The 27,980-nt window shown below is 39.9% G+C and overlaps 1 protein-coding gene across 3 annotated transcripts; it reads left to right on the top strand.

Moving 5' to 3' along the window:
- The first annotated feature begins 24 nt into the window (after positions 1 to 24).
- On the top strand, positions 25 to 27,603 carry zgc:85932 (uncharacterized protein LOC405875 homolog). 3 transcript variants are annotated; one of them, XM_062552486.1, is made up of 20 exons: positions 25 to 383; positions 1,434 to 1,503; positions 1,692 to 1,810; positions 2,390 to 2,523; positions 4,959 to 5,130; positions 5,246 to 5,317; positions 5,433 to 5,524; positions 5,614 to 5,688; positions 7,168 to 7,322; positions 11,385 to 11,542; positions 12,835 to 13,043; positions 13,307 to 13,349; positions 13,518 to 13,592; positions 18,670 to 18,730; positions 18,924 to 18,988; positions 19,608 to 19,676; positions 26,765 to 26,843; positions 26,955 to 27,071; positions 27,252 to 27,310; positions 27,391 to 27,603. In XM_062552486.1, the coding sequence occupies exons 1-20, from the start codon at positions 180 to 182 to the stop codon at positions 27,415 to 27,417; spliced, it is 2,055 nt and encodes a 684-aa protein (XP_062408470.1). In that variant the 5' UTR covers positions 25 to 179; the 3' UTR covers positions 27,418 to 27,603. The 3 variants fall into 3 exon arrangements, with proteins under 3 accessions (XP_062408470.1, XP_062408473.1, XP_062408472.1); XM_062552488.1 differs by having other exon boundaries at positions 262 to 383; positions 1,411 to 1,503; XM_062552489.1 differs by lacking the exon at positions 1,434 to 1,503 and having other exon boundaries at positions 224 to 383.
- The last annotated feature ends 377 nt before the right edge of the window (positions 27,604 to 27,980 follow it).

Genomic DNA, 27,980 nt, shown 5'->3' on the forward strand with positions numbered 1-27,980 from the left:
TATAAAGGTAAAAAGTAGGACGTCTTCCCTAGCATTTGCCACGGATCAGTCGACCTGGCCGTCGTGCTAAGTTCCATTAATGTGCATTCAACGTCGCTGAAAACTTCCCCCGACCACTTATCAACAACATTGCATAAGAGAGAGCTCGGTTAGTTGTATCGGAACACTCGCTATCTGAGATGTCCCACACTAAGGACACTTCAACACCGCCATCATCAGACGGAGGGCCGGAACCACTTGGCAGTCCAACATTGTGGAGTCCCTCTACCTATCCCAGTGTTAAGATCAGCAGTTATACATTGGCCGACGGGCTGTTCGTGGACCGCTCGTTCCCTGTGGGTGACGTCCAGCTGCAGCACGTCATAGAATGGAAGCGTCCAAAGGTAAGCCCAAAGTGATAGTGTCTACATTGCGAATGAATGGAAGTGCCTAGACCGAACGGGATTATTAAATATTTGGGAAGGACTTGAGCTGCGTGCAACTCAAACTTCTCAAATTGAGTGGTTGAAATCAGTCGATTGCCAAAACTTGCTACCTTTTTGATACTATTTTCATGGACACACATTTCTTATAGCCTAGGCCTACAGCAATCTTTTAAATAGGCCTAGGCCGTGTCAGTGCCGATTAATATAAGCAACACAAGGGGGCCTTGAACTGAGGGCCAAATCACACCTGACACAGTGCTACACTCACCCCACTTTTGGATGTCTACGGAAAACAATTGTGTGTAAATCACCTTTTCAGCTTGCCCAGTTTTAGGGCCGCTTGATTTTGATGCTTGCTCTACATCGTTGTGATAGCTTACTGAGGCTGACGGTTAAGATACTGAACTGGCTCCCTCTGATTCCGTTTTTTTTTACTATTTAAACTATAATTTCACAAATGTAGCCTGTCGCCGGCATTAAACAAAATAAATAAGAATGGAATGCTGTTATATCACAACTTTTGCAAAGTAGGCTATACTCTGACTGAAAGTTCAGGGGATTCACTGCCCTGTTAGGCAAGGCCAGTAACACTAGAGAGATGCAAACATACTGCCTGTCAGTTAGGCCTATCTATGAGACGCAAGTTTCTCCGGTTTCTCATGCCCAAGTAAGATAATTTGGTTTAATCTTCTTACTGTATGAGACGGTCGCTATAGGCCTACCTTTAACTAGATTGATTTAAGGGGATACTGGGGAGGGGGCCTTCATAAACTTACGGGGCTCTACACACCTTGCCTATAGGGAGATCTGCCCCTGGGCCTTGCAGTCCTATAATGTTCATGCCCATGCAGGGCTAGGTGTACATTTCTGCCCCACTGTGCTGCTACTTGTGTGAAATTGTATTATATTATTTTGTTGAATAATTAAAATATGGAATAGGCTACTTGAAAAATGCAAATGTGATCATTTTATAGACTACATGTAGGCTGTGTTTACCTACTGTAACAGGAGATCTGTCCATTTCCACAATTCATTGTGGATGGGGCTTCACGCATGGATGTTTGCCAGGGGAGCCTGAGTAAGTGCTTTTTTAGCTTATTTTTTTGTTGCTGCTGTCCTTCTATTGGAATATATGGTGGTGTATAACTCCATTTGACACTGCCAAATTGTCCTTGCCTGTGAAAAGTAAAAAGTTAGTTAATGTGTTATAAAGTTTCGCTAGTTTGTTTAATCTTGTTATGTTGTTCCCCACTTTTTCATATACAGATGATTGCTGGTTTCTGTCTGCAGTTGCCTCTCTTTCCCTGCACCACTCCCTTCTAAAGCAGGTTATGCCAATGGCACAGAGCTTTCAGGAGGGCTACAACGGTAGCTTCCACTTTCGGGTAAAAAAAAACCCTTTTTACTGGCACACTGGCGCCAATCTAATCTCTGTGGTGGTCAAGGTGCAAAGTATAGGACTAGAGAGAAGCTCTCACATCTCATTAAATAAGTTGAAAAATGAGCCTGGATACATTGTTATAGCTGTGATATAGCTAAATGAGATAGATAGTCATCATGACTTTTCAGTGTTTAAGTGAAGCATTGTAAGTGTGGGTTAATCTTACATAAACTTTTAGATAAAATCAGATTATGTTCTGGAATACTTGAATATATTCAGAATTCCATGACCTCATGAATTCACAAAGCTACACATAACTTTGCTTGAAAGATGAAGTAAAACATGGCAAATACAAATAGGAGTGGTCATGTCAAGATGAGCTCAGCTTGTTGTTTGCATTGGCAGCTTGCCCTGTGGCCTGGGAAATGTAAATTAAGTCATAATATGTTACTTATGTGTACATACTGTATGCTCTGAAAAGTATTGTTTAGCTGTGTTTAAATACACCAGAGATGGTTTATATGGCTCCAACTTACACATACATCTGTGCAATCCATTCACTTTTCCCCCTTCCTCTCAATAGTTCTGGCAGTATGGTGAGTGGAAGGATGTGAAGATTGACGATCTACTTCCTACTAAGGATGGACAGCTGATCTACCTGCGCTCCTCTCAGAGGAATGAATTCTGGAGCCCCCTGCTGGAGAAGGCTTATGCTAAGTCAGGACATTGTGTTGTTTTGTCTCGTCTCCTCCTTGGTCAAGTTTGTTTGTGCATATAGCACTAGGAATTTTATATCTCTTCAGTGTATATTTGAAAAAAAAAATATTGATGCAATCATACCATTATTAAGAGGCTTCATCATACTTCTACAACATGAACACTTGTGAATGCAGTCATACAGCATTTTCTGAATGGCTATATAGAATATGTGTGACATCGTTTGGCATTTATAACTCTATGAATGTGTCCATTATGCTGAGATGCTGAGGTGGATACTGAGTTCAAGTGTTACTCATTCAAAATGAGATCTCACTTATTTCTCCTAAACTCCCCTAAAGTTGAATTTAGATTCAATTTGGGCAGAGGATGAAGGCTTCTCCTAATGGCTTAGTTCCACAATGGTCTTTTACGATTGACGATGGTAGACTATGTCTATCATTAAACCATAAACTTGTGCCGCATTTTGTTAGGGAGTTTGGCCACATTACGAGACAAGATAGCCTATTGTTTGGCCGCCGGCGTCATAGTGTCATTGTCAACATAAGAGTTGTAGGAGGTTCCCCAAAAATTCAGACATGCTAGACATTTCGCATTGGTATTGTGGAGTGTTGTAGGCATGAATCGCTGGTTGTTGAATATATCATGTTTCAAGATCATTCCTCGTTTGGAGTTGTAAGAGAAAGAAAAGGCATGTCCGGGTCAAGAAATCTACCTTTGGGGCATATAATGTATCAGAGATAGTTAAACAACTGCCTTTTATGTTTATTTGGTAGACTTTGGATTGCTTTGTTGAAATACTAAAATGTATATCTTAAATCGTAAAATATCTTTATTGACACAAGCTTTTCATATTTATTTCAAGCACAGAGTATAACTGTAAAAACACAGGTCTTAAAGTGAATACACCTGTGATCATGTACACACAAATTATCTGTGATCAGTTAAACTAAATGGAGTACAGTGGTGATTTCCATGTAGCCTAATTGTTGCCTAATTGCCTATATTGGCTGTCTGCATCATGGCACCAAATGGAAAATAATCTAGAGAAGAATATAGAATGGTGACCTATACTAACAATCAGTCACAACACAGTTTCTGTAGTAAACAGGAAATGTGAACGGAGCCACTAATCAGAGCTACAGTGGCCATAGTGAAATGATGCAACAAACACAATTCAACTCTGAAGAGCAGGGGCAAGTACTTCAGACTTGGCATAGGGATTATCAATGGAAATGTATTTGACAATGCAAAGGACATTGTATAACATCAACTTCCATGGTTAAAATGGAGAAAAGTTTTCCAAGTTGTTCCAATTTTTCACGTCTAGGGTCATGGAAAAAGACCAAAAAATACCATTTTTAAAAATGTCTCAGAACTAGCCCAAACGGATGAGCAGAACTTAAACTTCAGATGAAGTTAATTTATTTTGGCTTAGATGGAGTCCGTTATGATCAGTGTGAGCCTGCCCAGGACTTCCACAGTGAAGGTAGTGTATTGTGCCAACACTGAAGCACGAAGGTGCAAGTCATTAGCCTAGAAATCTAGACGCTCCTTAGCGGCAGCAAATGTAATTAGCAAGTCATACTTCTGAAGAAGAAATCAGGTGAAAACTATGACCTGCTAAGTATGTTGCCAGGCAGGAATCCAAAAGAACAACTTGCAGGGTATTTTTGTAAAAATAGTATAGCGTCACAGTGCATCCAGCAAAGGGTAGCTGAAAACTGAAAAATAGAAAAAAATAAATAGTTTGAGGAATGGCAAACAATATCTCCAGAATAATTGCCTTGAGTCGAGTTCCTACAATAAGGTGTGGATGTTCTAATATGTTAAGTCAAAAGCTAAATATACACTGCCGTTCAAAAGTTTGGGGTCAAATTTCCATTCCACTCCATTATAAACAGAATACCAGCTGAGATCAGTTGCATTGTTTTTTTTTAATCAGCAGTTTCAAGATTACATTATGTGCTTACATAATAGCAAAATGGTTTTCTCAGTTAGCCTTTTAAAATGATACCAGAGTAGTAAACACAATGTGCTTTTGGAACATTGGATGAATGGTAGCTGATAATAGGCATCTGTATACTTATGTAGATATTGCACTGAAAATCAGCCATTTCTTTTTACAACATTAATGATAAAAACAAGGACATTTCTAAGTGACTCTAAACTTTTGAATGGTAATGTAACTGTAAGCAGCAATGAGGGGGCCAAACAGTCTAGTTGCCAGACACAATCCCGAGTCGATGTACCAATTACCATGTAATTTTGATTCATTACGAGGTCAGTTTATACTGGATATGTTGTCAGTTTGTACCCAGAGGTGTCCAACAAAGTTACAATATCAGTTTTGGCTCCCCGACTATGAAGGGCGATCAAGGATTTAGATATTTTATATTCAAATGCTTTGATGCTTTTCCGTCTATTCCTTGCAGACTAAAGGGGGGATATCGGGCCCTCAACATGGGCTTCCCCCATGAGGCCATGGTAGACATGACAGGCGGGATAACTGAGGTTTTCAAAGTGGCAAATCTGCCAAGCAATCTGGGAGGTTTCTTGAAGACCCTTTTGGGAAAAGGAGCTCTGATCAACTGTGCAAACTCCCAGGTGTGTTAACAACCCAAATAGCAAATATGCATTTTACCCGATTGGAGGGAATTTTACCCGATGGTGTTACCAGTTTCAATATAACAACCACCTGACTAATGACTGCGCATTACAGGGTCCAATGGAGCAGGAGAACTTGTTGGGAATCATGTTCAGACATGCTTACTCTGTCACCAGCATGGAAAAGGTAGAATCATTGTAGACTATACATCCACATGCTGTTAATGTGACATCCCTGTGACATTTTCTCTCCCATCAGTTCATTCAATCCTTTGACATTCTCTTTCATTATTTTCCATCAGATCCAAACAAAGTCAGGCCCTGTGGAGTTGGTGCGTCTACACAACCCATGGGGGAGGGCAGAGTGGAAGGGTCCCTGGAGCGACGTCAAAGGGTATGGTTAAACCTGAGCTTGTCCCAGTCCTTTTCCCAAAGCTGTGATGATCATATGCAATCTCTGTGTGTTTGTGATTTGTGAGACAGGCAGGAGTGGAATAATGTTCTAGCACAGGAACAGCAACGCATTGAGAGGGTAACGAAGGAGGATGGAGAATTCTGGTTAGTATGTTCTAACTCTGGATGTTTTATAATTAGTTCAGCTTAAAAAAATGTACACGTTCAAAGTCAGTCATCAGTTTCTTCAGGGAAAAAAATGTTGTTGCAGCTTTTCAACCATGGCAGTAGCATATTGTAACTTTGTTGTTGACTTATACTGTTTTGTGCATTTCAGGATGCACTGGGTTTTTTTTTATGTACCCGGTCATGTCAAACTTGTTTGAAGTTGTCTTGATTGCACCATTGTATTTGCGGCATGCATATAATTGTATGTAATACAGCATGACACTCATGATGCAAAGTAGTATTACAAGAGAGGCGGTCTGGAACTACCTGGTTCGCATGCTACATTTAGTTTGTATCTGGATAACACAGGGCGTAGGCATTTAAATATTACGTCAAAACAGTTGTTTCTTCATAAATCTGTTGCTTTTTTTGGTAATTTGTGAATGTTTACCCTACACACAGCATGTTTTTTAGATAAATATTGAATCTTCTGATACTGTATCTTGTTACATGCACAGTGATATGATACAGTCAGTGCATTCATTGGTTATGCACAAAGCAATCTCAATGGAGTCATTGTATTAAGCCAGACTACAGTATATTGGATAAGTGGATGTGATTTCTTCCTAAATTTCGTCCAGGGTGAAAATCTGTTTCAGTGTAAGAAGGTCCAAACATAGATTCAGCTGGTACCCAGACTAGACAAAGACCGGTCATCATTTCATAATAATGGTGGGTCATGCCAGGTCAAATCAGACAGAATCCAGGTTTCCAAAGTGTGTGGGGTTTTATTTTTCAGATTTTGCCTTGTCTATAATGTTTAGGTCAAAAAACAAAAAGGTAGATTCCAAAGTCTTCTTTTTTTGTGTCCTTAACCAGGAAGCCATGTTTGCCATTTATTATAAAAAAAAATTGCAATTGCTTAAACACTAAAATCAAAAGAATCCCACAGTTAGCAAAACCTTACGCTGAAGTAGAAAAACATCAGCCCAAATTGGTACAACTATAAGGGGGCTTTCAACCTACCTCATTTGGTCCGAAACTGCGGACTTTTCAGTTTGGTCCGAATCAAAATCGTAGGTGAAAAAGGTGCCACGGACTAGTCCGGATCAAAAGGCCAAAATTTGGTCCTATCAAAGAGGTGGTCTTGGTCTGGATCAAACTGAATGATGGTTTGGTTTGTTTGTAGTATGAAAACACCTTTTGGATGGACTCTCAGATCAGATCAATTTCAGAAAGTTGAGGCAGCTAGCTACTAAATAGGCTAACAGATAATAAATAGTCTAAGGAACCGCAGACACATACGGGGAGAGGAGGGCATCGTGCATCATCTAGCCTATTTAAGTAGGTTGGACAGTTTGGTCAGAAAGTCAGTTAGACAAAAATCATTAAAATACTGACATCTAGGCTTACAACATGGTTTTGAGTGGATAGGAGGGTATTCAAACATATTTTCTATCTCTCTCTCTCTCTCAGGATGTCCTTGTCAGACTTCCGTCAAAACTTTGATATGATGGAAGTGTGTCACTTGAGTGATGACTCTCTGAGCTCTGCCCAGCGGCCCTGGCATGGCACAATGCATCATGGAAAATGGGTGGATTATAAATCTGCTGGCGGTCCTTACAAAGGAGGTATGAACTGATTAGCCTGCTGCACCATGTGGACACACCTTGGCCAGGTTTCCCAAAATTGTTAAGAAGCTCTTAAGTGCTAAGAACTTCTTAGGAGCGTTGTAAGAATGTTCTAAGAACGCTCCTAAGAAGTTCTTAGGACTTAAGAGCTTCTTAACGATTTTGGGAAACCCGGCCATTTACAGTTGTATCTAGTGAAAGGCAGTTTGACGTTATTGGGTAGGACAGTGAAAAGTAACAAGAAGCAAATGGGAGACAGAGAGATGGGGAATTATGCGGGTCGGATATGAACCCCATAAATATCTGAATGTGGCACAGAGGGCACTACCATGCAAAAGTTGGGAATCATGCAAACATTTCCAGATTTCAATGTCTCAGATGTAGGGTGCAAGTTTCGCATAACCTACGTCAAGGCGATATTGGCCACAAATAGCCAAAACACGTCATGGTAGGATGTCCAAAACAGTATTATGTCATTGTATATCATTATGACCACTGCACTAGCAAAGCATAGGTGCTGTTCATATGATTAGAATATCATCAAAAGTTGATTTATGTCAGTAATTCCATTCAAAAAGTGAAACTTGTATATTATATTCATTCATTACACACAGACTGATATATTTCAAAGTTTATTTCTTATAATTTTGATGATTATTACTGAAAAACTAATAGAAATCCCAGAAAATTAGTATTACTTAAGAAATGTTGGAAGTATGAGCATGTACAGCACTCGATACTTAGTTGGGACAATACCCTATAGATTTTCTATGGAGTTAAGGCCAGGTGAGTTTGCTGTCCAAGAACAGGGATACCATGGTCCTTAAACCAGGTACTGGTAGCTTTGGCACTGTGCCATACATCTCCATAGAGTTGGTCAGCAGCAGGAAGCAAGAAGTGCTCTAAAACTTCCTGGTAGATGGCTGCGTTGACCCTGGACCTCAGAAAACACAGTGGACCAACACCAGCAGATGACATGGCATCCCAAACCATTACTGACTGTGGAAACTTTAGACTTCAAGCAGCGTGGATTCTGTGCCTCTCCTCTCTTCCTCCAGACTCTGGGACCTTGATTTCCAAAGGAAATGCAAAATTTACTTTCATCAGAGAACATAACTTTGGACCTCTCAGCGGCAGTCCAGTCCTTTTTGTCTTTAACCCAGGCAAGACGCTTCTGACGCTGTCTCTTGTTCAGGAGTGGTTTGACACAAGGAATGTGACAGCTGAAACACATGTCTTGCATGTCTGCGTGTGGTGGTGCTTGAAGTCCACTCTTCATGAATCTCCCCCATATTTTTGAATGGGTTTTGTTTCACAATGCTCTCCAGGGTGTAGTTATCCCTATTACTTGTACACTTTTTTTCAACCACATCTTTTCTTTCCCTTTGCCTCTCTATTAATTTGCTTGCACACAGAGCTCTGTGAACAGCCAGCCTCTTTAGCAATGACCTTTTATGTCTTGCCCTCCTTGTGCAAGGTGTCAATGGTCGTCTTTTGGACATCTGTGATGTCAGCAGTCTTCCCCATGATTGTGTATAGCCTACGAAACTAGACTGAGAGTCCATTTAAAGGCCTTTGCAGCTGTTTTGAGTTAATTAGCTGATCAGAGTGTGGCACCAGGTGTCCTCAATATTGAGATACTTTCTGAGATACCGAATTTGGGGTTTTCATTAGTTGTCAGTTGCTGCGTTTACATGAGAGCTTTAGTTCCGAATAAAACCAAGTTAAATCGGAATAAAAGTTAATTCCGCTTTAAAAGAGACCATGTAAACGCTTATTCCGCTTGAAAATGATTATTCCGAATTAAACTTAATTCCGATTTAAGTGGTTGGTTTATTCCGATGTTAAAGCGAATTAACTCCCCTCCTTGATCATGTAAACCTTTATTCCGATTAAAAGTTTATTCCGTTTGTTTGGCGCATGCTCGTACAAGGAGGAAGAAGAAGCGCATGCTCGTTTCATGGTTAATTCGGCTCCGTCTTCTTCCCCCCTTCTCCGACAGTCTTCTCCTCCTCAGCTAGAAAACGTGAAGCTTGACAATATTCTCGAGCTGCTGGCTAAATAGTAGGCCTATTATCAGAGTTACTGTGAAACCCGTTTTCATTATGTAATTGTCCATGCTGTAACGTTAACCCGAGATGACAAAAAAGTTGCTAGCCAGCTAAAGTTTGTTTTCTTCCGGTAGACCTTATTAGGCTACGTTCATGCGCCGCCTGTCCAATCGGAACCCTTCCCGACCCCCAGACGTTCAGCAGAATACAATAAAGCATAATTAACGTATGTTCCATGTAAACGCCAATTCGGAATTATTATTTCCATGTAAACTCGAAGGAGAATATTTTAATTCCGATCTATTTAATTCTGAATAAACTAATTCGGAATTAAAAACATCATGTAAACGTGGTCAGTTATAATCATCAACATTAAAAGCAATAAACAATTGAAATATATCAGTCTGTGTGGAATGAATGTATACATTATAAGTTTCCCTTTTTGAATGGAATCACTGAAATAACTAACTATACTATACTAACTAACTATATGACCAGCACCTGTAGGTTTAGTCAGAGTTTTTTTGTTCAGTCATTTTGTGTCAATGATTCGATTCCCAGGACATTGAATCGGTCTGTATTGGTTTCCATTTTAATCCTGCCGCACTAGACCCCCCATAAGGAGGGTATATCTTGAGAACCGCGGTGCCTAGGATGACCACATTTAGTTTTTATGTTGGTGTCAAGGGGCCATCTCCCCATCCCATAACCACTCATTTGCGTTATAGTGCCACCAGTTACAAATGAAAAAGCAAAAATGTAATCGCAGGTATATCTGCCTTCAAAAGTGCATGAAATTTGAAGTGTAGGATCAGACACCCTCTGAATGCTTGCCAGTTTTCGCGGAATTCCGTTCATGGGGGGCCATACAATAATCTAGTGACTGTACACTTGGGCTTTCACAATTGGGCAACTTCACGAATACGAGCTCAGCACGCATTTTGCACACACCCAGACCCAGACCCAGACCCAGACCCAGACCCAGACGGGAAGAAGTTTTTTTCACACACCAGGCATTTCAGGCAACAGTTATAGGGGTCTCAATGTCAACACTGTTTCTTTGCATTGATTTTGACGAACTCCGGTGATATGCAAATTCCTTGCAGCATTGCAGAGGACTTTATTTTAATCAACACTTTATTTTTATCAGCACCATCAGGCCATTTTTAAGTAGTAAGTAAATGTTCCAATCAATGATCGAGGCATTACATTATCTTCTCTCTCCATCATTTTACAGTCTAATGGTTACTGGCTCTGGGTCAAAGGTCACAATCTATTAATCTGCGTTATTTTTTTAATCAATTTTTCTAAAAGTAATTAATCAAAATTAACCAGTTAATTTGACAGCCCTACTTTTAATACAGGTATATCTAACATTCACAAACATTGTACATTTTCCCTAGTGCATAATCCTTATTGAGCACAAACATTTCCTTAGCAAGTCTAATTGCAAACGGCAAAAACTCTGCAGTTGGAATTAAATGTATGATAACATATCAACACAAACTAAACTATTTGGAACATAAGTATACAGTCTAATACAGTACAAACTGGACAGTGAACACGTTATACACTCCTTAGCCAGATGCAAAATCTTCTCAGATTTGGGGTTTCCTGTATTAGGCCTAGGATGTTTTGGTAATGTTGTTCATCCTTGCCAGCTGCAATACCCCATAAATAAAATGTACAATGTTTGTAAATGTTAGACATACATGTATTGAATTAAAAGTTTCAAAATGCATGCAGCTGTTGCATTATTAAGTTTAAATGTAGTGTAAGGAAGATTATTGGAAAATAACCAAAATCGGCCATAAAATATGAAATGTTGTCAAAATGAAGGTGCATTGTGATACCCCTAGATCATTATCAGTCTTCACCAAACTTCATATTTAGTATTAATTCATCAAATGGCATAATATTATCCACCATAGAGGAGTTTTTGAGGGAACGGGGCACTTGATGCACCCTAATGTACGTGTGTGTGCTTGTGTGTGTTTGCAAATGTCTCCAGACAGGTATTGGCAGAACCCCCAATTCCACCTTACTCTGCTGGAGCAGGATGATGACCCTGAGGACCCAGAGCTCAGCTGTTCCTTCTTGGTTGCCCTCATGCAGAAGCACCAGAGACAGAAAGGAGTCCATCTCTCCATCGGCCTACACATCTACAAGGTGCCTCTCTTTCTCTCCACCTGCCATTCCCTCATTCTGGCTCACTTCTGTTCTAACTTTCAGCAGGTATTCTAATATGTTGTTAGCCTGTGTAATTTTGTTGCAACATACTGCCTTCTTCCTTCTTATAAAAGCAGATATAATCCAGATTGTTCCAGGATTTTTTTTTTTTTTTTTGAGGGCAGCCGTGGCCTACTGGTTAGGGCTTGGAGCTTGTAACCGGAGGGTTGCCGGTTCGACCCAACCAGTCCATGGCTGAAGTGCCCTTGAGCAAGGCACCTAACCCCTCACTGCTCCCTGAGCGGCGTTGTTGGGCAGGCAGCTCACTGCTCTGGGTTAGTGTGTGCTTCACCTCACTGTGTATTCACTGCGTGCTGTGTGTGTTCACTAATTCACAAATTGGGATATGCAGGGACCGGATTTCCCTCACGGGATCAAAAAAGTAGGCTATATATAGACAATTCAGAGACAATTGACAATCAGTATTCTGAGCATCAGTTTTGCTCATTTGTGTACTGTCCAAGTCACTATTCGTACATCTGTGATTGAGGAAGAGTAAACTATTGGTTTCATGAAGCAGCATTTAACCTTTCACAATGCGTTGAACAGTTTTCTTAGTTTAGGAATAAAGAACAAGTAAAGTAGGTGATGTACTGTATTTCAAAAGAAGCTTTTTACAAAACTGTACATTTGTCCATTGGCCGTCTGTTTGTGATGGAATGAGGTGTCTTGCTGGTGTCTTTATTGATTCTGAAAGGAAAGGAAGTAAAAAAAATTGAGAATTATGAATATTGTTTACTGTACTGTTTACAGAATATTGTTATGATTAAGCTAGATTGTAGTTTGTGTCATAATTATTTACTAAGAGATGTGTTACTATATCCTGTGTTATCAGAACTCTCAGGCGCAAATGTACCGGCATGTTAACACCCATTTTGTTGCAAAGGTGCAAAAATACAGAACGCACATGGCTAAAAGCACACTTTTTAGACTTTCCTGCTGGAGTAGCACATAATAGCATGTTGCGCTTCTCTGTGTCTTCATTTGGGAAAGTGTGGAATAAGAAATGATGGGAGGTCAAAAGGAGTGGCTGATTACATATCATGGGCTCATTCCACTGCAAATCAACATCTACTGTAGCTTCACTTGACCACATCACTTCCTTAGGTTAGATCACTCACTCTCACAGATTTACCCAATCATGGCTATGTGGATGACTTTACCTGTATTTTATGTTACTGTACTTGGGTGGCACAACTGATAACGGACTAAATTGTGTATCTCATTCTTAGGCTCATTCAAAGAACCGCTACCTCTCCTCCTCGGATCTGTCTCAACTGGAGCCAGTGCATTGCACTCCCAGCTACCAACCTGGCAGAGAGCTGGTAGTTCGTGGTTGCTTGGCTCCAGGCCATTACATCATCATCCCCTCCACCTCCCAGAAACACCAGGAGGGAGAGTTTCTTCTGCGGGTTCTGACCGAAAAGGGCAACACGACTGAGTAAGCAGCATTCTAAACTGAACTGAACTGAACTGAACTGTTGAAATAAATCACGCAGATACAGCAACAGAATCAGGAGGAAATCACAATATTTCAGGGAATAATATGGAAACAATAGCGCAACAATGTGTGAGACCAAATCAGATGTTTGGGTCATTCCACTGGTGTTTTAAGTGTAGCGGTCTTTCCATTGATGGTCAATGCTGGTGTAACAATTAAATGGTATAGGGACATTGACCGGTGCTCATTTGGTGTGTTTGCAGCCCAGTGGAGAAGCCTAGCTCTGATGAGACTGTGCCTACAGAGGTAAACCATCCCCGCTTCATTTAAATGGCATCACTATCACACACACAAGGAATGTGTCATATTTACCTTTGTGTCATAAATCTGATTGTACTTTCTGCAAATTGTGATTAATAGTGTACCCATGAATTCAGTCAGTGTATGACATGGCTGCTTTGCTTCTGTTCCTAGCCCAGTTCTGCCTACATGTCAGTGCTCCCCTCTCTCAGCCTCACGCGCCAGCTCTTTAAAAAACACTGCAACAAGGTGAGCTAAAAGTCTTATCAACTGGGGAGAACTCAAGAAAGGAGAATTACTGAATCAATTTTGAATGAATTTTCAGTTGAAATCCTTAATTATGTTACTGGCTTCAGAACAGTGGATATCTGAGAGTAAATTTACATATTATAGGTAGTCTGACAGTTGTGTTTACATTGCTGATATCATCATTATCGATTACTAATCATTTATTGAAAGCTGAAGACAAAAAATTACTATGGGTTGCTATGGATTGTGTGGAGCATAAAAAGGGAGAGTTTGGTGACTTTTGATGGTGTTAAGTTTGCTTAAAATAAGACCTCTTGGGCATACTTTCTTATTCAACCTAATATTTGTAGGCCTACTCTTTTAATTAAATTAATAGACACAGATTGTAAAGCCAAGTCATGAAAACAGGTAATGCAGCTGTAAGGACTGTATGTCAAGTCTTATATGCCATCTGGTATCTTTTGACAAAAACAGTAGCAGAGAAAAAAATAACTAAAATACAAAACAGTGATATGCCAACCTGATATAGGCCTAAGGGGAAAGCTGTTTATGTTGCAGGGCCAAACCTGTGTGGTAAGCCTTAACCTTCAGTTATTTTGGAACAACTTGTGTGGTTGGTTGGTTGGCTGGTTGGCTGGCTTTAGATACTTGCATTTATCGGCATCAGCATTTATATAGGCCGATATAAGTAAAGTAAAATGGCAAATACTGATCCTTCATCTACATTTCCAGTATATCCTTTCCAGCTTAACATTATGTCCAACAGTAAAATAATTTTAGCTACTGACAATAGCTTATGTAGTTTAATGTAGCCATACATAGCCAGTAGCCATAATGATAGTGTTAGCTAATGCGATTGTTTGTCTAGGATGACCATTCATCCCAATTTCAAACCCTCTGACCGGACTTAAGTAGAGTGTCTTACTTTTTTGGGGGCGTTTGTCCACCTTTCTGACAAATGCTCCACAGCAAACAATGCTTATAAGTAGCGATGATGCAAGTGCTCTACAGTAGTGATGATAAAAAAAAACAGTACATTCTCTGTGGTCGCTCATGAGGGCTTACAGATAGGAAGCAGCATGCCGCATGCGCTGCACTTGCTGCAAGGTTGCGCAGGGTGGAACAAATTGGCCAAAGATTTGTGTTGTGGTAACGCTATTTCTGCTATTTTATGGTACACATGTAGCCTCCAATTTCCTTTTTAAACACAAATTATGTGTAAACCTCACTCCCGATCTGGGTCATGCCACCGTGCCATTGATTTGCACAGCTCAGCCCTGCACTTAATCTGGGTTTCACCATACTAAGCTCAATCTTTTAAGATTGAACATTAGTCTGGGGAGGCTGCACTTTGTTTCTACTGCACTTCGCGTCGCTTAAGTTTCGTTGTCGTTGCCACCGGCCAATAGGGTGCCAGGCCTAGAGTATGACCGTTTCTGATTGGAGCCACAGGTTCTGGCATTAAACAGAGGGAATAGATCTGCTGGTTTCCAGCCTGAGCTGCCGGGCGAAATATAAATTCCCCAGAAGTTCAGGCAGGGTTCACTTAGCCTACCCTGCACTTACTCTGACTTCAAACAGCAGCACTTTGGATTCGGGAGTCGAGCGTGCTAACAATCAAGCTAAAAACCCAGGCTGCTAGCGCTCTTAAGGCTTTAGCATGCTCCCACGTCTGCGTCACACGCACACGGCACTGGATGTTTGACGTGCGTCATTTTAGACGCGTATACGAGGCATACACCAACGTGTGTTGTCCTGAATGCGCGCCAGCCGATCAAGGTTAGCGCATGCGCACTACGAAATAACTGTGATACTCTGCTGTTGTTGGAAGAGCAACGCCTGAAGAAGAGAAGAAGGTGGGATGTGCGACCACTGAACGAAGGAAGAGCCAGGGAAGGAGTGTTCCACACTTATATACAAAAGATGCGGCTGTTAGATGAGGAGAAGCACCACGAGTACTTTCGCATGTCTGCTGAAAAGTTTGATTGAGTTGGTTCGTCGCATCTCTCCATTTATCATAGTAACCAAACAAGTGTGTTCTTCTGTCTCTGTTTGCTGCGTTTTAAGCGTTGTTTCTGTACGTGCTCCACCTACTGGAGGGGCGTGTTTACAGCAGTTCCGTTTCACACATGCGCAGTCTACACGTGAAGTGACGCGCGGTGTTAAATTTTGGTCGACTCAAAAACGCGCCGTAAAAATTGCGCAATTCTCGTCACGCACTCACCAGTGCGGTGTGCGCGTGACGCAGACGCGGGAGCATGCTAAAGCCTTTACAAGCACAACTCTTAAGGCGTCAGGAAGGTTTGCAAGTTTGCACAATGTACGTGCTGCACAGCTATGTGCCAGCTTGTCAGCATTACATAACTGGGATAGGCCAATTAGCACACATTGGGGTTGTCCTCATTTTGGTCAATTAGTCCTTACATAATTTCTGGTTATAACTAGGGCTGGGACAGTAACCACATTACTGAGGTCACATGACGCATACCTGATGCCTACGTGTGAGCTCGTCACCAACAAAACGTATTATCAAGAGATGAAGCAAACCTGACCTTTTGCGCGTGTTGGGGAGTGCAAACATTCCATTTGTGTTCATGCGACAGTAGGGGAGAACCGGCACAATTGTAACACTTTTCCATTCTCCCGTTTAAACTCGATTTACACGTTAAACTTGAAAGCTGTGAAATTTGGCTAGAAAGTAGTCATACATATTTTATCCATGGAAGTTGAAACAGAATTTAAAAATATGTTCTAGTTTGTTAAGAATTTAACTCAACAGCGTGTGACGAGGCGAGTAGCCACCGTCACGGCAGTAAGGTGCGGTCTACTATGAGACATTTAAATATGGTTGACTTGTACATGTATGATGAATTTATGTGATGACTTCTGGGTCAACTGGAAGTTGACTCTGTCTTGTAATGATGATTTAAGTTGTTAATATACTTGTTGGTTAGGCCAATGCCAAAGTTCAGCAGATACTGATGTCAAGATGCATAGACTTCTTTATTGGCTGTATTAGCTTGTGTCTGTGGGTATCCTGAAACACCCCTGTGCTGTTATGCATTGGTTTGATCCAATTACAGCAGTGCAATTGGGCCCTAAACTGCTTATTTCTTCCATGTCTGAAGCATTTGGTCCATAGGTTTAAAGTGGTATACTGCAAAATCGTGGTAATTTCTTACTTTTCAAGCACGGTAAGAATATATACATACCGTCCCAGCCCCAGTTAGCACACATGTAGCCCCTTTTAAACACAGATTGTGTGTTTATGTGGAAACCTCACTCCTGAGCCGGGTCATGGCACCAATGCCTTGTTATTTGTAATTGCATTCATGACTACTTTTAATTCTGACTATCAACTGGTCTTTCCAATGTATTTCTGCACAGAACCACTCCCATAAAGTGGAAAAAATAGGTGTCCCTTTTTTTCGGTAGCCTTATACGCAGCTATGGTGGAGGCACTGTGGCTGCTTCAGCCTGTTACAGTTTTTCACAGTTGCTCAAACACTAAACCCCATTCTCTGAATCAAATTCTCAAATGCCTGAACACATTTATTGAATTATTCCCTTTTTTGGCAAAACCATAGACTACTTTCACCCACTTTACCAAACTCATTAACCCTTTTTGCAAAACTGTGAACACATTGTGCATTCTGATGCACTTCTTAATTATATTGATACCCAAACAACGCAGAAGTTGAACACAATTAGTGCACAGTTGTCTCCATTTGAACACTACCACTCAAAATTGATAACACTTCTGTCTAATGATGTGACAACCAATATAAGTCAGTTCAGAGTTGACAGAGACGCAGGGGACAACAAGTGTGCGTTGCAGTAGAAGTGGGGTACAAGGAAGAGGAGGGTGCAGGTAGGAGGAAGAGGATGAAGAGAAAGACAGAGAGTTGCAATACTGTAATACTGATGATATTTGGGCAACAATCATTGACCATGTTCTGGTTCATGGAATGCCAATGAGAGAAGCAGGACTTCATGGTCCAACCCAACATCAGTGGTTTCTCTGTGGCGTCAATAATCCAAAGATTCAGACTACAGAAGAGAAATAGCGTAAATGTCCAGTATCATACAGTACAGTAATCACTGAACATCCACTGTTACACACTTACTACCCTTTGAGCTCAACTCTGAGAGAGTGAAAGAGCTGAGTTATCAGTATGTCCAAGTAAGTCTAAATGTAGGCACAATACAATATTACAGTATTGCATACTTACAGTACTATCAGAGTCTGTGGCATCACAGTACAAATCATATTCAGTACAGTATTGGCCTGTCTTTCTGTTCACTTACAAAACTATTGATTTATATCTTCATATAGGCTAGAGGATATGAGTAGAGAGTGATAAGTCCCTATTCTTTATTTTCATTGTGATATTTTATTTTTCAAATTAGAGTGAATACAATTCCTGCAGGAGCCATAAACCCTGCCCTGAAAACTGTGTCTTCCATTGTTTGGTGTATTGTCTTATCACTGCTCTACAGGAGTGTAATTTTGCCTGATGTGTTCAATGATTTGAGACCATTAGTTAGTTTTGAGCAAAGTTAAAAGTGTTTTGAGGTGATTGTTCAGTTTTGCAACAAGATTGAAGGGTTTCGAGAATGTAGTTTGAGAAATGAGTTTTGTGTTCACAGTTTTGAGAAAAAGGTAAAGAGTTCTGAAAAAGGTGTTCTAGCAATTGTGAAAAACTGTAATCTGCATGCTTTTCCGCAGATGCAACACACGCAATGTGTTCAAGTCTTGCGCCATATGAGCGTATGGATGTTCTATTACATTGTGCCATTTTCATTTCCAATCACACAAAGTATTGCGCTATTTAATGATGTGTAAAAACAAAACAAAAAAACAATAATTCTTCAGCATATGCAAGCGAGTGGGAGAGAGATAGGGTGGGATCTGGAGATGACTTGGGTCGGACTCGAACCCGGGTCCCCATGGGCACCTTGGACTCAAAGGTGGTATGGGCACTGTAGCCAGTGGTGTCACAGTGCCCCCACCCTCTGATGGTATTCCTTTCTGATATGACGTGCACAATACTGAATCTTTCAACTTTTTTACTAGGACGGACAATGTCGACCTGTTGATTTGTTCAACTTGCTGACAGAGGCCATAGGAGGAGGAGGTCAGTGAGACTGGAGCACTGGAACTGTGTGAAACATTGACTGCAGTTCATCCTTAAGCCCCTTTCTTGTGCCTGGGTAGTACACCAGAATGCTAGCTTGGTTGTGAATGGTTCATTAACTATTCTAATTGTGTTGGGGTCAGAGGAAGTATGGTTAACGGTACCTCTCTGCTTCTTTTTTTTTAACACTCAGCTCTCTCAGGAAGTGAACAGAAGCTGAGTATTGAACACTGCAAGAGCTTTGTGGTTCTAATGGATGTATCCTTCCTCTTCAGTTTTCACAAAAAGATTATCAAATAATCAAATTCATATTGCTCTGACATTCAGATACAGTAGAACAGTTAGAGTGATTACAAAAATAACTTAGATTAAATTACACTGAACTGAAATCAAAGTCAGAGCATATTACTACAATGAAATGGATTTACAGTAATCAATCATAGGATACGATGGAGGATTCCTAGGATGGTATCAGAATCTTAAGTTGATTACATTTCACCAGAGAGGGCTGAAACTGAGTGGTATAAAGGATTTTTGATTACACCATGTGATGGGTTTTTGCCAGATCACATCTCATATACAGTATGAACACTGTAAGTTGAGACAGTGCTTCTCTTGTTCAGGATTCCTGCCAAAATGTACCAGAGCTATTCAAATATTTCCAATGCACAAATTGCTTATTTGTTTATCAAATTCGCAACATGACTGAGCATCATCATCAGTCATATGCAATGCTAATTTTCTCATCTCTCATTAACCTTTACAATGGACTTTTAATCAGTGGTCAGTAGAAATGTTTGACTAGGCATGCAGTCAAGAATTGCATGTTCTGTTTTCAAAATGGTGAAGGTACCAATATTTCCTTAATTTTCTGAAGAGCCAAGGGTTGGCCCAGCTTGACTGGTTGGAGTTTCAGGCTCTTTGGAATAAATTCAAGCAGTGGACGGTGAGTAGCAAATTCAAAGGGTATTGAAAATGTATTTATATGTAGTATGTAATATTGTTAGTTGGTTATTATTTGGTTGTATTTATTGAATGTGGAATGGACACCACTGACATATATGAATAATGATGAATACCTTATACTATACAGTAGCAATAACAAATATCAAGGTTAGGATGCATCAAGAGCCCCTTGTTCCCTCAAAAACTCCTCTATGGTGGATAATATTATGCTATTTGAGGAATTAACAATATGAAGTTTGGTGAAGATTGATAATGATCTAGGGGTATCACAATGCACCTTCATTTTGACAATATTTCATTCATTGCCGATTTTGGTTATTTTCCAATAATCTTCCTTACACTTCATTTAAACGTAATAATGTCAATTAATGACATATCTAGCTTCTGTTTACAAAACAAACATAACAGCTGCATGCATTTTTAAACTTTTAATTCAATATACGGTATATATAGTGTGGAGCACATGTATTTGATACCATGCTAAAACAGGAATATACAGTAAAATCATCATTTGACAATTGATCTTAATGCCTTAATTAAAAAAAATGAGTAAAAATCTAACCGCCAAGGACACCAATTTTCTTTGTAATTGAAGAATGTATCGTAAATAAATAAAATGTTTTCCTTAAATGCTAGGGGAAGGAAGTATTTTACCCCCTATGTAACCCTATTGGAATTTAACACATAGGGTTAACATAGGGGCAGGCAGATTTTTATTTTTAAAGACCAGCTATTTCATGGATCCAGGATATTATGCATCCCGATAAAGTTCCCTTGGCCTTTGGAATTAAAATAGCCTCACATCATCACATACCCTTCACCATATCTAGAGATTGGCATGGTGCTTTTTCCAGTAGGCCTATTAGCCTGTTTGATTTGCATTGAGCTCAATGAGCATCAAACAGGCTAATAGGCCTACTGGAAAAAGCACCATGAATTAAGACATTAAGATCAATTGTCAAATGATGATTTTATATTCCTCTTTTTAGGCAACTTTAGCATGGTATCAAATACATTTTCTCCTCACTGTATGTCTAACATTTACAAACATTGTACATGTTCATGGGTTTGAATTGTTTTTGGACACTTTATAGAGCAAGACACTTTATCCAGCTGGTTCCTTTTGCACTATTTAGCTCTCAAACACCTTCTGATACTTCTGACAGTGGGCCAGCTGGTTATGTTTTTGACGAATGACAGAAGCTAGATACAGTACCCTCCAGAATTATTGGCACCCTTGGTGAAGTTGACTAAAAACAGGTATAAAAAATAATCTGCTGGTGATTTTTTGTAATTTTTCAATTAAACAAAATTAGGGAAAAACCAACATTGAAAGGAAGCAAATTATTTTGATAAAGAAATTAAAATTGTTTAACAAAAACACCAAAAAAAGTACTAGTACCTTTTTAAATCTCCCTTTGTCAATCAACAACTTGTAATATTCTTATCTGACACCCCATAAAGATTGAGAATACAAAGTAAGGGATTTAAGACCATTCATCTTTACAAAACTTCCCCAGATCGTCCAGATTCCTAGGTCCACACTTGTGCATTCTCCTCTTTGACTCATCTCACTGTTTTTCTATGGAGTTTAGATCAGAGGACTGCAATGACAATGTCTGAAGCTTGATTTTGTGTTCAGTAAACCATATTTGTTTTGATCTGGACATTTGTTTTGGTTTATTGACCTGATGAATGATCCAATCATGACCAACTTTTAGTGCTTTGACAGAGATTGTTTGATTAATTTCCTTTGAAAATGTTCAGGTTTTTCTTGGTGTTCATGATACCATCCACCTTAGGTTCCCAAGGCCTTTGGGAATTAAAACAGCCCCACAATAGCACAGGCCCTCCACCATAATTCTCATTAGGCATGGGATTCTTTTCAGTATAGTCATTCTTCTATGTACACTCCCAGACATGCCATGGTACCATTCAGTAACTCCTGCCATTTACATTGTCAATTAAATGACTGGACTGGCTTTAACCTGACATGCCGTCTAAATAATCTATTGGCAGTGAGGTCATTTCCGAAGATTTTTTTGAGGACTTGGTGACCCCAGGATGATAGCTTTGTCTGTAACTCTCTAACAGTGGTTCTTCTGGATTTTTGGATCATACCATCCTCCATACTGTACATGGGGGCAAGATAGCCATGGGTCTTTGTCCAAGCATGTTTGTCACATTTCCAGATGATTAGAACCCTTTAATCATCATTTTAACTGAATATACAGTATAGGCATTTCAACAAAATACCTAGTTTCCATAGACACTCTCTTACTTACAAATGTCAACACACTTTCTTTTTATTTCATTTTAGTGTGTTCTCTTGTCTTTCCCATGTTGAAAAATGACTAGAGGATTTAGCTTTTATTTTCATATAATGAAAAAGAACGTTAATATGAACTACTTCTGAAAGTTCACAGACACTCTGATTTACTTAAACAAGTTGCAATTAGACAGGAAAATGCTTCTGTTAAATGTTGTACATAAGATTTTTCAGGGGTGCCAATAATTGTGAGCAATGTGTTTTTGTTAAAAATATTAATATTTATTTCTTTATGAGATTTTCCTTTTTCTCAGAATAAATTTGCTGCCCTTCCAGGGTGTATTTTTCCTCACTGTTTTCATTGTGAGAGTACAATAAATCACCAAAAGATTATTTTTTAGATAGATAGATAGATAGATAGATCCTTTTATTAATCCTTTAACAGGAAATTACAGTGTCACAGCAGCTTCAAGACAGACATAACACCACACATTCATACACATATATCCAGACCTAATAAATTAACCCATTAAGGCCTAAAGCGCCTGGAAAAAAAGCCTGTAAAACCTAAGGGCGATTTCAGGAAAAACCCCAAAAGCCTGAAGTTTTTCTGGAAATTCAGCAATTGTGTCAACGCCTACTAAGTTATTGATTTCTCAGCCTCTGTAGGAGATAGAAACAAAATTCAAAAAGTATTTGAGAGCTTACACCTGTGGCTTTCCTGGGAAATTGAGTTTATTTAGTTACACCTTCACAAAAATAAAACATGTACTGTGTCAGTGCAGGAACAGCACTATTTCATCAGAAACGAGTGCATTTTCCACAGCTTGTCATTCTGATTGACATCTGTTGACTGGTTATATATTATTAGTATGGTCAGAATTTACTGATAGGCTTACACAAGCTGTAATAGTTTCAAAAAGTGACTGTGTTTACTATATTCCAAAAATGTAGGCAAATTGGGGCCACCACCTTGACGCTATCAGTAATATTGAATAATGTGTGATCATTGACAGTCCTGGTGATCCTAGTCTCTGCTTGACCCTCCACACACACACACACACACACCCACATACAAAATGATGGCTTGTCATGTTTCTATTTCATATTTTGAATTCATAAACTCCATATATTTTGTTAATAGTTTATAGTATTTTATGATCTGCATAATTACTTATAGCTAAAAAATATTCAATATTTAATTTTTTTTTTTTTTTTAACTATTGCACTTGTCTTGACGTTACAGTGGTGATATGTACTGTAGGTCTAATTGAGTGCCTGTCACTTTAAGAGGAACGTGAAAGTTAATTAGATTTCATTCTCAAGGTTTTTGGCTAGAGGAAAATAATCGCGCATAGTCTCATGATATGTTTTCATTATGTTTCCGTCATTAGATAAAATAAATGTTCGATAAACTAACAAGCCAAAGAAAATATGCCTGGGATATGTGTTTTGCAATGTTGATTTCTATGATTTTGGTGAGTACTACATTCATTATAGAACGTGCACATTAAAAAGACTCAGAGTGCTACATGATACATGATATGATGTTCCGCCTTTTAAAAGCAGGTGTAGCCTAATCCAAATCAGGGTTAAATCCATCAATTAGACAAACAGAGTCAGGAGGGTATCAGTTTTGTAACCTACCAGCCCTATGTCAAATGCAGGCAACATGAGGGAGAGAGCGCACCAGTCAATAATGAACGAATCCGAGAAACTCCTCAAAGTCATACCTTCCGATATCTCCTCGCTATCAAAGTCCTCCACGGGTGTTCGAAAAATGTAAAAACAATGTCACGAGGAACAAGACTACACGACACTCCCTCGTGTCTATTCTGATGCATTTCATTGGCCCAGGGGCCGATAACTGATGCAAAAAACCCTTTAAATGCTAAAATTGACGTATACGCTTTCCCGGCTTCAATGGTAGAACGACGCAACAGCGCTCCCGGCTGGTAGAAATGCGCCAATGCTTTCCCGGCCTAAATGGGTTAATAATAAGTTAAAAATACTTAAAAACTATAAATGACTAAGTAAAATTACGGCAGTCTTATGGCAGTTGGGATGAAAGATTTCCTGTATCTCTCAGACTTGCACACTGGTGCAATCAGTCTTTGACTGAAGGTGCTATTGTTTACCACCTTCAGAGAGTGGAGTGGGTGAGCAGGGTTGGCCAGTATTGAGCCCAGTCTATTCAATGTTCTGGTCCCTGCCACCTGCTGGACCATCTCCAGTTCAGCCCCTACCACTGAGCTAGCCTTCCTGATGAGCTTGTCCACCCTGTTCCTGTCTGCAGTGCGGGCTCCCTCTCCCCAACAGGCCACAGCAAAGAACAGGGCACTGGCCACCACTATACCTATTTTTAGTCAACTTTACCAAGGGTGCCAATAATTCTGGAGGGTACTGTATGTCATCAATTGACATTAGATTTAAATGTAGAGTACAGAAGATTATTGGAAAATTGGCCATAAAATATGAAATATTGTCAAAATGAAGGTGCATTGTGGTACCCCTAATATATCAGATATCACTATGAAACTTCACAAGTTGATTACATAGATCAATATGAAAAGTAAATGTATTACAAGTTTTCTGAAATGTAATGTTTGAATAGAAGAAGAAGAATAGAATAGAATATACTTTTTTGATCCCGTGAGGGAAATTCAGTTCTCTGCATTTAACCCAATTTAACCGAATTAGTGAACACACAGCACACAGTGAACACACAGTGAGGTGAATCACACAACCCAGAGCAGTGAGCTGCCTGCCCAACCAGCGGCGCTCGGGGAGCAGTGAGGGGTTAGGTGCCTTGCTCAAGGGAATATGCAAATTAGGTATGATGTAATATGTGCTGATTTGCATAAACTTAAAAAGATAAAATCTGAACATTGGATAAAGCCAGTTTCAAGCTTTTTTCTTTTCATTTTGTTGACATTAGAGATGAAAAGTATTTTACAAAGGAAATTATGGATATCTCGTTTAGTTAACGAGACATAATGAAACTGACCTGACAACTGACTTGTGTTCATAAGTTGCGACCGGTAAGCGTGAATTTCCCAACATGCTACTTGAAAACAAGAATGATTGGTTGTAGCGCTATCCTATTGCGTGGAGAGGGAATCTGAGAGACAATTATCCCACCCCTCCGATTGAACCCTGCTTAGTTCACAGACCCTACATTTTGATGTGGGTCTGGCTCGTCAGGCTAAGGTATACAGTGGAAAATGAGTAACAATGTTTTTCTTAGGCCCTGTTTACACGACAACGTTTTTCTTTAAAACTGTTTTTTTTCATCAGTTAGGCCTTGCGTTTACACAACGACGCCATTTTGGAGGCTGAAAACGATGGTTTTTGAAAACTGCTTCCAAGGTGGAGGTTTTTGAAAACCCCGTTTTCGTTTTGCCGTGTAAAGGCACATCTGGGGTTTTTATGACGACATACCCCCAACTCGAACCTCTAGTCCAGCCCCCGTGCTTGACCTCACCTGACTAGACCCTTGGCAGAACAACAACAATGCTGGATCACGGAGCCGTGTGTGTGCTGCTTAGTGTTGCCACCTGTCCCGGTTTCACCTGATTGTCCCGGTTTTTAATGGTCTGTCCAGGAAAAAGAAATGTTGTCCAAACTACGGCCCACGGGCCAACTGCGGCCCGCCAAGCACTTTAATGTGGCCCGCCGAGCATGCATTAGTTTATCATAGATCTGGCCTGCCACACTTAGGTTATCATTGGCTGTTCGCTATTTCTTTCCAGCAACGACGTTGTGGTTAACATTAGGCTACTGCAAACTGCTTTACACTCTTCTTAGAGAACGTTTACAATGTCAATATCAAAACAGCATGTGCAGAAAATCTAATTTGCGTTATGTTACTCATAACGTAATTGGGAACGCGTTTGAGCACGCACGAAAGGGAGAGAGAGCGCCAGCTGGCTTGTCATTGTTGATAACTGATATCTCATTTTTATAAGAAACGTTTAAAAGAAAAATGCAAAGAGTAGTTGCACTCCTGAGCATTTGTAAACTCTGGGAGTCACTGAGTGTCAAGAGTCTTACAGTGACAGTGAGTGCACCATTTATAAATGAGTTAAACAGCATCATAATAACCGTATTTAACAAAATTACTTCGTCATTATTATCATTCGAATAATATATTCATATAGCATATATGTATATGTATATGTATTTATTATTATTATTACTATTTTCAAGACCCAATGTGGCCCTTGAGCCAAAACGTTTGGACACAATCTATATGATGCATAAAATTCACCGGCAATTTTTGTCATGGGTTACAGTAGATGTGTGAAGGTCGCCGCTACTTAGTAAAAGGCTTGATTGGGTTGCCGAAATGTCCAGGATTTTGGTCAGACATATAGGTGGCAACCCTAGTGCTGCTGCACTGCTGCATTTGTTGACAATGCTGGAACAAAACGTTGCAATTCTGCATGATTTCGACGACCAGCGACAACGAATTAACAATAAGCTGCGCCAAAATAGTCTAGGCTACTTTTAAATCCACCACCTCCTCCTGCTAGAAGAGTTAATGAACACGTAGCCTACTGTAATCAACTTAATGCAGAACTAGCCTTAGCGCGCACATTTTGTTAAAGGTGTGAAAGCGGAGAAGACAAAAACGCCCAGTGTTGTCATGTAAACGGGGCCTAACTCTTGGACCAGGGCTACAATAAAATACCACTGGTCTAGTAGTGTGTGTGTGTGTGAGGGGGGGGGGGGGGCATAAAAGATTAATGCAATATTTCTTTTCAATGATGCTTTCACGCTCTTTCTGTGTTTTTCAGTACATCTTCATGAGATATGATTACAACAAATCTCATTCTTTAGAGTACAAAGAAATCAGACATGCACTCAGGACTGCAGGTAGGAAACAGAACAAGATTTACCACTAGAGGGCAGTATTAGAACATGCAAGTCTCCATAGCCCCCTTGCACGGAAGGCATGCTGATCTGTGCTTGTCTATTCTGGTCTAGGGATTCAAGTGGATGAATTCATCATGCAGCTGATAGGCCTGCGCTACACAGAGCCAGATATGACTGTGAGCTACCCTGGCTTCCTGTACCTGATGATGAAACTGGAAAGCATGATCCGTAAGAGAGGGAGTGTTGAAAATGAGGGGGCAGGTGGAGGTTGATCGACTAGTATCTGAAGAATTTATGTATCCCTGCAATTTAAGGCAATATGGGTATATAACAAAATGTCTAGGCTATTTTTGTTTAAGGGTGGATGAATGGTATATTGATGAGTCTGCTTATTTAAATATTCCCCAGGTAAATTTCAAACCTATGACATGATGGGAATGGGGACAATAACAATCAACTCCAGACAGGTAATAGAAACGTATATGACAGACTACAGTGTGTAAGTGTCTGTATAAAGTATTTCTCATGTTTTCATTCTGGGTTACAGTGGCTTCATATGACTCTCTACAACTGAGCTCCAGACTGGAAAAGGATGGATTCAGGCCTGGGTAGCTGAGTGTGTCCTGAGTAGCTGCTGATCCAACCACACTATCCTGTTTTTATCTTTCAAAAAACGATGCTTGTATTTCAGTCTTTTCATGGCATGTTCTCCATGGATTGGCTCACCCTAGAACATACACAAATAAAGATTTTGTCTGATCATTTTGAGTTATCATTAAAGTGAGTTCAAAACTTGAGAAAGGATGGATGAAATTACATGATTTAGAAAGGGAGTTTCACGTGTTACTCATGCAACTGTTTGGTGCCAACATGAGGAGCAAATGATTCTGTCTTGTCAGACTAAACTACAATGACGTTAGGCCTAGGTCAACTTATTTACTGCTGTAATACCTGAGACAAGTTAACGATTGCATAGCCTGTGCAAATGATGGAGCTGTCCCTCAACCAAAATAGGCATGTGCTGAGGGGGAATGGAGAGGCCATCTGAGAACGGATTTTGAGTATTTCTCTGGAATGCTCGCCGCTGTATGATGGTAATCGACATAGACGCACAGTTTAAAGAGTGACCTACTTAAA

The sequence above is a fragment of the Sardina pilchardus genome, chromosome 13 (assembly GCF_963854185.1).
Source record: "Sardina pilchardus chromosome 13, fSarPil1.1, whole genome shotgun sequence".
Lineage (NCBI taxonomy): Eukaryota > Metazoa > Chordata > Actinopteri > Clupeiformes > Clupeidae > Sardina > Sardina pilchardus.

Excerpts from the sequence above, each read along its gene's own strand:
- zgc:85932 (XM_062552486.1), top strand. The coding sequence starts at position 180 with ATGTCCCACACTAAGGACACTTCAACACCGCCATCATCAGACGGAGGG. Across the intron at positions 13,044-13,306 it reads GAAAAGGGCAACACGACTGA|CCCAGTGGAGAAGCCTAGCT; the intron begins GTAAGCAGCATT and ends GTGTGTTTGCAG. Across the intron at positions 27,311-27,390 it reads TAACAATCAACTCCAGACAG|TGGCTTCATATGACTCTCTA; the intron begins GTAATAGAAACG and ends TCTGGGTTACAG.